This window comes from Anneissia japonica, unplaced genomic scaffold (assembly GCF_011630105.1).
Source record: "Anneissia japonica isolate Jap-2015-1 unplaced genomic scaffold, ASM1163010v1 scaffold287587_len645178_cov120, whole genome shotgun sequence".
Lineage (NCBI taxonomy): Eukaryota > Metazoa > Echinodermata > Crinoidea > Comatulida > Comatulidae > Anneissia > Anneissia japonica.
The window spans coordinates 534,613-549,265 of record NW_022718938.1 but is presented as its reverse complement, the minus strand read 5'-3'; the positions used below and the strand labels follow the sequence as shown (position 1 = coordinate 549,265).

At 37.2% G+C, this 14,653-nt stretch overlaps 1 protein-coding gene across 1 annotated transcript; it reads right to left on the bottom strand.

Moving 5' to 3' along the window:
- Positions 1 to 13,591: 13,591 nt before the first annotated feature.
- LOC117110662 (uncharacterized protein K02A2.6-like) lies at positions 13,592 to 14,221 on the bottom strand. Its single transcript, XM_033253420.1, has one exon. It carries the CDS (start codon positions 14,219 to 14,221, stop codon positions 13,592 to 13,594), a length of 630 nt encoding a protein of 209 aa, XP_033109311.1.
- Between the last annotated feature and the right edge of the window lie 432 nt (positions 14,222 to 14,653).

Sequence of the window (14,653 nt, the reverse complement as noted above, 5' to 3'; positions counted from 1 at the left end):
TCTCACTTGTTCACAGATAATATTGAAACTCTTTCACATCTTATCTTATACGCACAGGGCATGACATATTTACATTCAAGAGCACCACATAATTATTTATTATAATTTATTCATTTATATTGAAAAAATTCCCTTAAAATATGTTAAAATGCGCATTAAAATAAAATGGAAAAGGATGCAAGTTTAAAATAAGAAAAGAAACCTTAATATTAAGGGTACCCAAAAGTCTATAAACATCTACGATTGAATTCAGATGAATATTGTTTGATACCGGTAACTAATATAATCATTATGAATTATTATGATTATCATTAAACTGTTTGCAAATAGGAGGGCCTGATGTGTTAAGGTTTATAGAGCGCAAATGGTCTACGAATCTATCTCCAAGCCTACTTTTTGTTTCTTCTATATATACCTTATTACATTTAACACAAATAATAGCATATAGCATTACTATAGATACATGTTAATTTCTCTAGAATAGAAAGATTCCTCGATGGTTCTATGATAGTATCAGTACATACAACATGTTTAAATGTCTTTCATCTACTTCTTTTACACTTAGTCATACCTATATTATCCATCTGATAGCAATCCGCATTGGACTGAAGTGTTTGAGATACAAGACACTGACCTTGCATACAATAATTTTGAAAATTCATTTAAGAACCTCTATGAAAAACATTTTCCCTACAAAAATTACAAAAGGAAAAACCTTAAACTTAAACTTAAATCTTGGATGTCTGACGGTTTTCTTACCTCTGTTAAGCATAAGCAAAAACTTTACTCAAAATTCCATCTACTCAAAATTAAAATAAGTATAAAATGTTTCGTAACAAATTAAATTCTACAGTCAAAGCTGCCAAAGTCAACCACTTTAATAATCTTTTCTTTAAATATAAAAATGATATCACGTCTACCTGGAGTACTATAAATTCTCTTATCAGAAAAAGCCTTAAAGATCAGCCAGATACCTGCTTTAATTGCAATGCTGACCTTACCAATGACCCAGACAAAATTTCAAGCACCTTTAACAAATATTTTGTTGAGATTAGTCCTTCACTAACTAACAATATCCCCCAAAGTGACATTTCTTTTAAAGAATTCCTACCCAACCCTACACCCAATTCGTTATTTCTTACCCCTGTAGACATTAATGAGGTGGCCACTATTACATTAAAAACAACAGATCACCTGGTATCGACCGTTTTCTTACTAAAGTAATTAAACATGTTTCGGATTTAATTTCTCTTCCACTATCTCACATATTTAATGTTTCAGTTTCTAAGGGTGTTTTTCACAACAGAATGAAGCAAGCCCGTGTAACTCCTATTTTCAAATCTGGTCTAAAATCTGATATTTCTAATTATTGTCCCATATCAATACTCTCTGTTTTCTCAAAAGCCTTAGAAAAAATTATCCATGACAGAACAATAAACTTTATTTCAAAATATAATATCCTTTACAATAAACAATTCGCATTTAGGAAAGGACACAATGCCCCTAGGGCCCTTATTGATCTTACAAACAAAATTGTTGACGCGTTCGAATACAGGCAGTTTGCTATCGGAATTTGTATTGACCTTTCTAAGGCTTTTGATACGATCGATCATAACATTCTCTTATACAAATTAGCTCATTATAGAATACGTGGCACAGCCCTAGATCTTTTCCAGATATTTTAACTCCATTTCTAATTCCCTTCCCATTACTTGAGGTGTTCCTCAGGGATCTTTGTTAGGCCCATTACTTTTTATTTTATATATTAATGATATACATTTTGTCCTCTAACCTCCTTTCTTTTTCCTGTACTACTATTTTTTATTCTAACAAAAACATTTAAACTTTATGTGACACTGTTAATGCCAACCTTATCTCCCTGTCTAAATATTTTTCAGCCAACGAACTTTTAATAAATCACAATAAATGTAACTTCATTCTGTTTCGAAACCCCCAGATGTCAAAATTTCATGATCTTTCACCCTTAAAAATCTATTTCGATAATCATGCCATACCAAAGGTTCAGTATACCAAATTCCCAGGGGTCTATCTTGATTGTGGTCTAACATGGACGAAACAGGTAAAACAAATTGAAAGTAAAGTCTCAAAAAGCCTTGGTATCATTTTTAGATTATCCTCATTTGTTCCCCTCAATGTACTACGTTTACTGTAGTGCTCGCTAATTCTTCCTTATCTGAGGTACTGCAACATTGTATGGGCTGTAGCTGGAAGTCGCACAACTCAACAAAAGGGTCTCAACGCTTTCTATGTTCTAAAGTGTTTATTCAACAATACTTGATAGATGAAGAAAGGTGAAAACTTAATTGCATCTCCAAGGTTCAACCCGAAGCTAAACTTTATCCATCCTATGAACAAGAAGTAATAATCGTATTCTCAAAATAAAGTTAAGCATAAAACATAATATCAATCATTAATCACAATTTTCATACTATTAATATTCTGTTAAGTATCAATAATCTATTAATTTAATACGGGAACCAGAATATAAACAATAGAGGGCGTGATATAAAATTAATCCATAACACGCTCGAGCCCACTCAAGTGGAACGAGACTTCGTGACAAGTTCGTTGCTAGCGATACGATATTCAAGTTTTACTGTAGTAGCAAAAGTCTTTGATCATTTCTACTAACCAGAAATACATAACTTAAAAGCGTACACGATAATTTAACACGTTATTCAGTTCTCCAATTACCACTAATGCTAGTGATTATTCTCACAAAAGGATACCAACGTCATAATATTAAATCTAAACTCGTTAATTACTGATAGGCCTACATTGGGTTGTACAGCAATGGCTGCACACACACACACGGCTTTACACGTGTATATCTTGTATCTCAACTAAAACTAGTATTCACGAAAACTGAGAAGATAACATTAACTGTGAATTATATTGATTATACTAGTTAAACTGATGTTCATTACCTACAATTTGAAACATAAACTTATCGAATTATCAGAAAAACTGACGAAACATCCATGCTCCACAGCAATTTCTGCGTACGTGACATTGCCAGGAAATGTCAAAATGTATCCCAATCTTAAGGTAACGCGGTTGCCGTTACATGGGCTAATACCTACCCCTCATACTTAAATAAACTTACATTATTCAAAAAAAGGCTATCAGGATTATATCTGGCGCTCCATGGCGGTCTCATTCCTCTACTTTATTCTCAATTTTAAATTTTCTCAAACTCCCTGATATCAACTCTCTTCAACAATGTATTTTTGATGTATGCATCCTCTCACTCCATGTTTACCAAAGTACTTCTGTGATATCTTCAAATCTAATTCCTCTCTACACAATTGCTGTACTCGAGCATGATGTATACATTCCAAATCATAAGAACAACTATTTTCAACATAACATTAGATTTACTGGTCCTAAACTATGGAATTCTCTTCCTTCCCTAGTTGTCGATTCCATTAATAAAAAATCATTTTCTATCCAGCTCAAGAAACACATTTTTCTAGTTATTAATATAGTCAACCTCTTATTATCATTCTTTTTATTTTCTTTAACTTATGCTCGGTGTCTTGGTCCAATTTGAACTGTTTGCTTTCTCTTTGTGTATCTTCTTTGTCCGGTTTTGTCCTTGTCCTTTTTCTTTTCTGTTTGTGTTCCGTGTCTCCCTTTTGTATTTTTGTTTTAAGGCTGAATCGTCACAAGATGATTTTCTTCTATGGGTCTATGCCTTTCTCCTTTTCTCATGAATTCTTTATGATTTTGTTTTATATTTTTTTGTACGAATTGAAAAGGAATTAAATAAATGTTACTTTGAATCGAATTGAATTGATATTGCTCAGAAACTAAATTATTTTCACTAAGAAGTTTAGCCGATTTTTAAAGATATTAACTTGAAACTAGGGCTTTTTACACTTTGCAACAATATACCTGCATCTATTTTTACATTCACTTTATGCAAGATAGGGGAAAATGTGTTCGGGCTAAGATCTAATTGCTGCGAAGCAGCCAATTCATATTCTTGACAGTAATTTGACCTCTGAAAGGTCATTGTTTGTCAAAACACCTGCGCCTAAGACAACAACTGAAAAGCGGAGTTTCCTTCTTTCGTTCTGCCGGGTAAAATCAATTACTTTAGGCGACGTTTGTAGACTAACCTACTCGTACCAACGTCCGCATGTCGCGACGCTGAAGTACTATTCAGCGTTTTTTACTATATTTCTAGGTTTCCTATTTCTACGTTTAATCGGCTCATGTCTCAGCCACAATATTTTGAGGCCAATATTATTTACGAACCCAGTTAAACTTATTTACTAGCCTATTTCAACGTGCTAACTATTACATTTAGGCGACGCTTGTTGTAGACTGGCATACTGTTTTCGGAAATAAATACCATTTTATACACATGCGCAGATCATTCGCCAAAAGCGAGTCATCGCCAGCAGCAGCGAGTCGCCAGCAGCGAGATGTCACTGCAGTAAAACACTATTGTACACGGTACCAACGCTGTTCTAATATAGACAATGGGTCGTGTCTTATATTATTTGTTATATTTTTATTATTCATTATTTTCACTTGACTCGCATAAATAATTTTGTTCGAAGAATATTTTATGCAGTTTTACTTCGCAGCACTTCACTTGCAATTTGCAATTTCTAGTTAGTAAAACTTAATCAATGCAGAGGCACTGAAATGAAAACTGAGTTTGTCTTCTCATGGAACTCATGTAATTCGATAGGTCCATGGTACCCTTTGTATGTGAGAGTTATCAAGTTGCTATCATAACTCAAAGGAAATCGCGCGCACCCTATGTAGGCTGCAATTTGTCGGCAGCTTTTTTGATATATTTTGTGGGTGAGCTGAAATGTGTGCTTTTGTTGATTCGTCAACATCCTAAATTTAGGCTATTTTTTAAAAATCTGGATTAGAGTTATACCACTGTAGACCTCTGCCGGTAGAAAATGTGTCACTCTTAAGACGGGAGAAGTCTTCATTGAATCCGAATTCATTATTTGTAATGGGTATTCCTCCTCAAAAAAACGGAATTTTGATATGGAAAACAGAATATTTAAGAGAGAGTGGACGGAGTATGTGTGTATTTTAAATAAAGCAACTGGAAAACCGATTTGCCTTGAATAAAAAATCTGTACAATATCAAACAAACAGTACAATATCAAAAGACACTACGATACAACACACAATGATAACTTTGAAAAAGGATTCCCCATCTGCAATCGTTAAAGAATGTATGATATCAACAATGACGGCTATCATTGAAGATGAAAAACTGAAAGAAAAAACAGTTGAAACAAATGCAAATGTCCGACACAACAACTGGAAGACGAGTCGAAATTCTCGCTAAATCAATTTAAAAAGCTTAAAAGAAGAACTTCGACGCTCCGACTTAGACGGTCTTACTAAAGTCACTCCGCTAAGACCGTTGCTATAAAAATGTCTTTGCATAGACCGCGTTGAGTATAGAAACGCAAAGAAGCACTCCCTGGTAACATAAATTGAGGGCGCTGTAGTTACACATAATGAATATTTAAATAAGGTGTTTTTCACGTCACGCTTGCTTGGTTCTTGAAGTAAACAAATGCACATGTAAAGATGAATGTAAACAACAAACGAAGACCTGTTTTTCCAGAGGCAGAGAGGTTTGCTTTGATTGAATACTTCAATGAATCGAAAGAGATTTTACTTTCGCAATTTAGCGTAAATGTAACACTAGAAGAAAAGAGAAAACAGTGGGATGTCCTGCGAAATGTAAATGCAGTTAATCCAATAGTAAATCGAACTCGCGAAGAAATAAAAAAAAAAGAAATGGAAGAATCTGTTGGCAGATGCCAAGAAGATATAAGCAAGGTAATATCTTATATAAATTTTATACCCTTAGTTTTAGGGTGTAGGCCTACAGTTGGTATAAGCTTATATAATTGAGGCGTATGTAGTCAAATAAATAATTTACATAAATCGTAAGACCTTCATGTAATGATATAATCAATGTTAATTAATGTTAATTTTAATCTGCAGTATCATAACCCAATTTCAATTTTATTTTATATTAGGTGAAACATCCTGCAACAAGAAGAAGACCTCCCCATATGCTTTCCCCAACATCTGACTTGATTGTGAACATGTTCGGTGGAATCAACAGGGAAATGTTTGCAGGGATCACTGTAGAGAGTGAGACTGGAATGGGTAGTTCCGAACTTAATGAAATCAGTAAAATATCCAATAGAGATTACATTAACCATATTGTATCACAAATCCTCTGTGGAGACATTCGATTTTCCTCGTGCATGCACCTAAATATTCTCTTCCCACACCCGATCGTTCTTTCGATTATGCTTCTGGTTACTGCATGTAATCTGTGGTAACAACGTTGTTCTTGTGTGTTTGGATTGACATATGGGGTTAGTAAAATGATTTCAATACATACACCATGTCTCTGATCAAATACCCGTCGACTTCACCTCTTTTGAATACTGCGCATAGTTCAGAGTTCCGAAAAATCCTTGAATCGTGCTTCGCTCCCGGCCATCTGATTAAACCATTGAGGAACTTCATTTCATGATTACAGAAGACTTGCACATTAATTATGTGATATCCCTTTTAGTCGGGCAGGAACGGGGGGTTCCCATGCACCCCCAGTATATATTTTTTTAACTAACATTTTTGTAAACCTCAAAGTGTCTTATGAACAAATTTTGAAGTTCCCATCTCCAAAAATTGTCCCATGGGGTCGTTTGGAGGCCATTTTGGCGGCCATCTTGGATTTTCAATAAAAATCTTTAATTTGTATAATTTATTTACTAAAAATCATATAAAATCAAATGAACCTCTAAATATATTTAGTAAGCAGTGTTTATGTTCATAATACAAAACATAGACTTCGCAATACATTTGGCGGCCATATTGGATTTTCAATGAAGAAATTAGTATATAAGGTATTGAAATGAAAACAATTGTGCAACTCAGTGGCATATTTAGGGGTGTGGATGTCCCTCCAAAAAATTACACCCGCCCTCTCCCTCCCCACTTTCCCCACCAGAAAATCCTGGTCAATAGTTAAAAATCACCTAAAATCACCTTATTTTGCAAGTTAGCGCCCTTCACCTTCTAGCAATCATCGTTTGATTGATTTAACAGCACCACCATTTCAAGATTCCTATATACGTCACTGGCCCAACCACTATACACATTAAAAAGTAATGATGAAACTAAATAAATATAATGGAATCGCCCATACTCAGCGAATACACCTTATATCTAGTCATCGTCCATATCATAGTCGATATCTAGGTCAACGTCTTCCTCTTCTTCCTCCTCATCTAACTCAACAGTGGTCTTCTCCACAAAATCAATCAGTGAAGGTGGGATGATTGGGCCACTCGACCACAATGGCTCTAAGATATTGTCTTCCGTTTTTTCCCAGCCTTTTCCACCATCATACGGCTTCGGGCACCAGAATATCGGCTTGTCAGCTCGCTTGAAGTTACCAAGCCGATGGTTTACACGTTACAAATGTTGATATAGGTTGTCTTGGCAAGGTGGGAGTCGGGAAAGATCGACCTTTGATCTATTTGACAGTCTCTCATCCTCACCTATCATCTTCTTCAGCATAATGCTGCGCACATTATTGATTAGTTTTTCACGGCCATAACATACATGAGACAAGTTAAGCCTCTATGTCATTTGCCACCTCTTCTGTTACATCCCACTCATCCCCGAGTTTTCCTATTAACATATATAATACATTCAAGGTGTATTTAAAATTACTTAAATTGTGACTTTCGTTATTTCATTACTGAATAATTAAAAACACTCTCACATGAAGCAGCCTGGAACCTTTGTAGTTTTTTCAGAAGCCCAACATTTCCCTTGCCTTTGAAAGCACTTTTGAAGTCTTCCCCAGTAAACACGTAGAGACCCAGGATTGTGGTGCAGTAATCGGCACCCTTCGATTCTGCAAGTAGGAAGTTCAATAACTGAGTGTGCATGGTGCAGGAGTATCATAAGAATATCTGTATCTGGCATTCTTACAATAGCTGATTTGTACCCCATCTTGGCATCATACTTCAGATAGATCACTACCCGGGTGTCTGTCTCCTCCTGATTTGAGGTGAGCTCATGGATCTCATGTTACCTTAATTATGGAGTTTATTAACATATGAATTTAAAAAAAAAATAATTTCTAGCTCTTAATTACTGGGATAGAATAATACACTGTGACCATTACATTACTTGCAAATTAAAGAAAAAAAAACAGTGGGGTCTATATTCCAAAATAACACATCTGTTATAAATTTACAAATCATTGACTCACATCACCATTTGATGAATCCAGTTGATAGGCCTTTCCCTCCACCAATACCACAGCTGTTCCAGTTTTCTAAATCCTTCCCCACGTATGTAGAAGTAGTTGGCAAAGCTGTGTCTTATTCTCATCGTTAGTCAGGAATAGTTTAAAATCACTCGGCCTCCTTGTTGCTGGTCCATCTACAATATACCTCTGAGAGAAACCACGGTGCACCCTCTCCTGAGCCTTTATAGAGTGAGTGTGGTATGAATCAGTTGAGAAAACAAAATTCTTCTTCGCCACCATCTCATCTAATATCTGTAGGCATATTGCACCAAATGTGGGGGGGGGGAGGTTTGTGAGTGCGTGCAAAAGTGAATTTCCATCCTGGATGTAAATGGCATCTTTTGGGTAAGGTACGTTCTCAGGAGCATCCTCTGTCAAGAAATGAAGTATTTTGGCTTTGTTGGTCTTAATGAGAAACCCATCAGCTGTGCCCAGGCTATAAGGAACAGGGGTCAGCGGGTATTGCATTAGCTGATCAAGACTAAGTGGATCATCTAGGCTCTGAGACTTAATTAGCAGCATAAATGTGAGGTCACTTTGCTGACGGTACTTGATAACCTGCAAAAACAAAAAAGAAAAGAAAATAGGAACAATTTATTAGACCTATCACTCTGCTATCATACACTAATATGTATTGTTGCAGTAGGTGCACAGTGAGCTTGACTGTCTTGTTAGAAGCATCCATCTTTTTTAAAAGTGCCTCGGAACCATTCACAAAGCGATCTTGGATTAACGCTTCCTTAGCATCCTTTCCAACTGCTTCAGCACGGAGCACATCAAGTTCTACCTCGGAGGAAACTGGAGCTCCCGAGGACACATTGTAGAGGTGGTCATTGTCAACTATGCAGAAAGGGTTCGAGAAACTACGAATAGCAGCGATTTTGCGCTTAACTGCCTCCTCAGACTTTTTATCTCTGCTTTTTCCAACTCACGATGTTTACCAGCCTTTGGTCGACTCCGGATCATCATCAATCACTCCACACATTTCAAGAATTTTCTCAAAGTATTGAGCCCGGGTTGACGCTGTACGGCACCATCGTTGATACGCAGCAAACATAGAAAAGATTCCTACAAATCCACCTGAAAAGGTAATCAATTGAGAGGATTATAAATTTGTATAGTTCAGCTACATTCTACTTAAAAGGTTGTATGCTACTATTAATGCAATACTTGCAGATTTGGCAAACTTCAGGAATCTTTCCTCCATTGTCTTGTTCACAGCACTAAGGGCACCAGGAATGAATGACCGCGCAACTGCAATGCCACCTTTCGTCAATAGCTCCTTGGCTTCTGGATGAGAACGATCGATATTCGTCAGGAATACCTCTAACCACACCAAGTACCTGGATAAAATGTGATACATTATTAGAGCTATACAATTTTTAAATAAAATAATCAAATGCTTTAGTAAGTTTTATTAAAATAATGTCCTTTACCTTGAGTAATTTGGCCTATCGTATGCAAAACATAGGTCTGCCATATTCCCTTTGCACTTGTGAAAAAGGGCCTGATTGTTTGTCTTCACAGAATACTGCATCATTAAAAGGAGACGGGATGGTCTATCACACTAAGCCAGAATGTGGCAGTCTTGCCGAGATGGCCATTACGCACCTTGTCTTCATATGCAATATACCTCTCAAGAATACTAAGTGTGCAACGGTCTTGTAACGCAAGGTTTAGTGTCTCACAGTCACATAGCTGGACAAGATAGAAAAGTGCCACTGGATTGGTAACTTCAACATTTTTCTCCTCATCAAATTTCTCTAATAGCAACCGCTCCATAGCTTCGGTTACTGTTTTGAGGCAGAACAGAGGTTTATTTTATGCTTTACCTTTTAGCACACTATTTAGACATCCACTGGTTGTGAGTTCAGCCTCAATGTTTCTGTGAATGGCTGGTTGATGGGGGTAAAATAGTCGATGGTTGACTTTCGGAAGGGTTTTTCACCAGTACCTGAAACGAAGCCAGCAAATCCCGGAACAAGCTGTTTTTCTCCGCTACTCCCCACGACACGTGCAAGTAGCCGGCCAGACATGATATTTTGACACTTTGAGTATACCTTACTGTTTCATGTAGACGGAGTGAATACAGCTCCATTGGGAAACTTGGGCCCAACACGACTATATATATGGAATGGTGCCAGGGTTTCGTGCATATCTACATTTAAGGAGCGTTCCTTGCTTCGTATGTAGAGAGGAAGCGTCCGTACCATGGGATCTTGTTTGCTGGCTTCAAAACCCTGGATTCACCAGAATCATAATGCCGCTGGTACTGTCCACCACAATTGAACCATGAATGTTTGTCATAATCCTATTTAGATTGTCCTACTCAAGATGAAAAACGCTGTTGTTCTCGCCGGTAATGATGTGGGGAGTTAGGGAAGTGGAAACATAGCCAGTGCTGTCTCAAGATCCAAGCCGAAGTCTCACAGTGACCAAGTCTGCTGAGGATAGTGGTAAGCTGTTTATTCCGGTAAAGATGACGTATTGTAGTGCAGAGGAGAATGTGTTTTGGAAATTTCCATTCACCATTTGTCACAGCTCGGCATATATCCTATAGCAGTAAAAGAAGATAATTTGCATTTTAGTGGGTCTAAAAAATATACAAAATAATAGTATAAAAAGCGTAACATAGACAATAATGAGAGGTTTGACATACCTGGCCAATAGAAAGCAAAATGCGTCTTAGACTTCTCATATTTTTCTATGTCTGCATTTCCAGAAATGACTAAGGACAGGAATTTGATGACATCAGATGAGAGAAGTTCATCTGGTGCCTCAACTTCAAGATCGTCAGCTGTAGAAGGCCAAGAGAGTGGCTCACACTCCTTAAATACTCACTGGATTTTATTGCGAAGAAGGGCAACTTCCTTCAACTTGCCAATGGTACCCAGCTTATATGCACAGACCACTGCGTCTGCTACAGAGGTACTAGCATTAGATCAGGTTGTAGGTGATACAGCCCTTTCCACTTGGGTAGACATTAGTAAAGGCGATCTGTTCACGTATCTCGTGGTTCTCAGGTCTCACCTTCAGCTTCTCACTTCTGTATTGAGGATTTGGGAAACCATTTTTCTCCAACTCTTCAATATAAAGAAGTCGCAGTGATGCCAGTTTTACAACTTCATTCAGCCTAATCACTGAATTTTCAATAAACTCAAGAACAACAGTAAAATGTTTCATACTCGCAGATACCTTACAATCCTACTCTGTCACGATGGCTCCGTAAGATGCCTTGGTAGTGTCACGTACATAGTTTGCATACTTCAGGCTAAATGATTTCCGATAAAACTGATGGAAATTGGCCTCTCTTGCAAACAGGTCTTGATCTTGCATCATTCGATGTAGACGACATTGCCCAAGTTCTAGGGCCTTGTGTGCAATCTCCTTCCATGTAGGCTCTTTGAATGCTCCGGACTGGTCTTTGAATACTGAGAACTTAATACATCGTTTACTTTTCCCAGATACCTTTATTTCGAGCTTTTCACAGAAAATGCATTCCGGGGGAAACAGCACAGCAGAGGATGCTTTCGTTTTGCGAGGAGAGCGTGATGTTGAAGAATCAGTTGATGTTTCACAAAACCTTAACCGATCCTGATTTCTCATAAAGGTTTGGTAGCAGCTTCGATGATAGCCAGTTCTCTCTAAATCTACTCCATCAAGACTCTCTGGTATACGAAAACAAACATCCTCCATGCGGTATGGTGAGTCATACGGCTGTCACGAATGCTGACTACTTGAGCAAGCTTTTCAGTTGCAGAACCCTTGACATCACAGAGCCGTGTGAAACACATATGTTGAATGCCTCTCACATGTAATATACAATCTACTGGAGTATGCTCCAACATATTATCTGATCTATCAGAATTACTGATTTTGCGTTTCTTAGAATGTGCTATGATAACCTCTATATGTATGGAAATTTATATCTTGCTGTTTTATGTTTAAGCATACAGTTAATTTGTGTTAATTTTGTTGTTGAATTTCTAGTTTCATCATGATCATGTTTTATCCAATCATACAATAGTGGTGGCTCCTCTTAGGTCAGCAATAAACTTTTATCCAATAGGTTTATCCAATAGAGTGAGCCAATCACAGCAGATTATAATAACTCGAGCCTAGACTGGAGCCCCTAATTTACATACACTTGGATAGTGGAAAGCTAAATCGCAAAGTAGGTGCTAGGATGAGAGTATGCTAGCCAGGTAGGCTAGACCAGCTAGGCTATAATCATTTTCAAGTGTATGCAAATAAAGGCTCCAATTTAGACTCAAGCTATACTCTTCTGTGATTGGCTCACTCTAAACCTATTGAAAAAGGAATTTATTGCAGACCTAGGAGAAGCCATCACCATCTCAGTTGCTCACTTCATTTATAGGATTGCGTGAGAGCAGTAACACCTATGAAAATGTTTGATGCAGAAAAACTAGCAATAAAATATATTGCATAGGTCAATCTTTTGAAGTTTGTTGCCACTTGTGGGTTTTCTAAATGTTAATATTGGACTCATAAATAGCACACGGGACACAGACTATCGGTACTCGTGTTTATTGGATCACACGCCATGATCAAGAACCCCGGACAAGCGTTGCCAGGACATTACATATATTTCACTACATCTTTCCTCTTTTTTAAGCTTTTTTGCTTTCACTTAAAAGATTATATCATTAGTTATGTTTTCAGATGTATTGTATTCTATGCGAGTATATTAAATCTATACTAACGTTATTATGAGTCTTGTTATATTATTCAGCTGTATGGTGTACCTTCATTAACTTTGAACTTTAACTAACTCAACATATATAATTTTAAACTTGTATGAATTATAGATAATTAAGTATTAAATCACATGACATGTCATTCTTCTCTATAATTATTAGTAATTATATTCCATATGAAACTTTAACACTTTCATAAACATTTTCCTGCAAGAGTTCAGCATGGTCTACTGTTGTTATAAAGATATTTAGTCATATTGTCCATTGATTTATAGTGTTATATTATGGCATATAGTCTTTCAGATATTTTGGAGGTTTCACTGTTCTTCCCGTTCTGGTTTTCATGGGCGAGGTTTCCGTAGTAGGGTGGTCCACTTGTTGCTGATGTTGTGGTTCATGCACTTGTTGGTTTGGTGTTTGTGCTTTTGGCCATGGATGGATTACTGGGTCATCCAAGTCAGCAATGTCGTCATCACTGAAGTTGCTGTTGTCATGAGATACTTTCTTTAGATGTTTCCTATTTCTCCTCAGCTGTTTCTTTGCCTTCCAAGTTCCATTGTTTGTCGTGAAATCGGAATATCCTGACTTTATCTCCAACTTGAAGTGGCTTCAAGTCTCTAGCTGATTTGTTATACTGTAACTCTTGTCTTTCTTTCTTTATCTTTATGTTTTCAAACACTCCTTTTTCTACCTTTGGTTTCAGGAGCTTTGAAGTGGTTGGTAACCGGTTCCTTGTACGTCTGCTCATCAACTTCTGTACAGGGCTACTGCCATCTTGATCCGGTGTGTTGCGGAGATCCAATATCGCCAAATAAGGATCCTTTCGATCCGCTTTTGCCTTTTTTAGTAGCCTTTTAGCTGTTCTAACTGCATTTTCAGCCTTGCCATTGCTCTGGGCATATCCTGGCGATGAGGTTTTATGTTGAAAATTCCATTTCTTTGAGAATTGGCTGAAAAGCTCACTGGTGAATTGTGTTCCATTGTCTGATATAACACATTCAGGAATTCCTTGTCTTGCAAACTGACTCTTCATTTTTGCTATGACCGTCTCTGACTGCAAATCCTTCAAGTAGTCAATTTCCCAGTAATTTGAAAAATAGTCTACAGTTATCAAATAATTTTGGTCATCTAGAAAAAATATATCCATTGCAACCTTAGACCATGGTCTCCTCGGAACTTCATGTGATTAGAGCGTCTCCTTTTGCTGTTGGTCCGAATGTTGTGTACATATTTCACATCTCCCTATATAGTCTTTGAGTTGTGTTGTCATACCTGGCCAGTAGACACTCTCTCGTGCTCTTCTGATACTTGCTTGTATCCCTTGGTGAGCAGCATGGATCTGCTCCATCATATTCTTCCGTGCTGCAGGTGGAATAAGCAGTCGCTCTCCTCTGTAGATCAGGCCGTCATGTGTAACTAACTCATCCCGCAAGTCAAAGTAGTTGTGAAGCTGCTTTGGGACCTCTTGTTTAACTTGAGGCCATCCCTTCATGATTATTCTCTGCAACTCTTGCATATCTGGATCACCTTGTATTAGTGTGGCAATACCCTTCAGTGTGCCATTTTCCAAATTTAATGA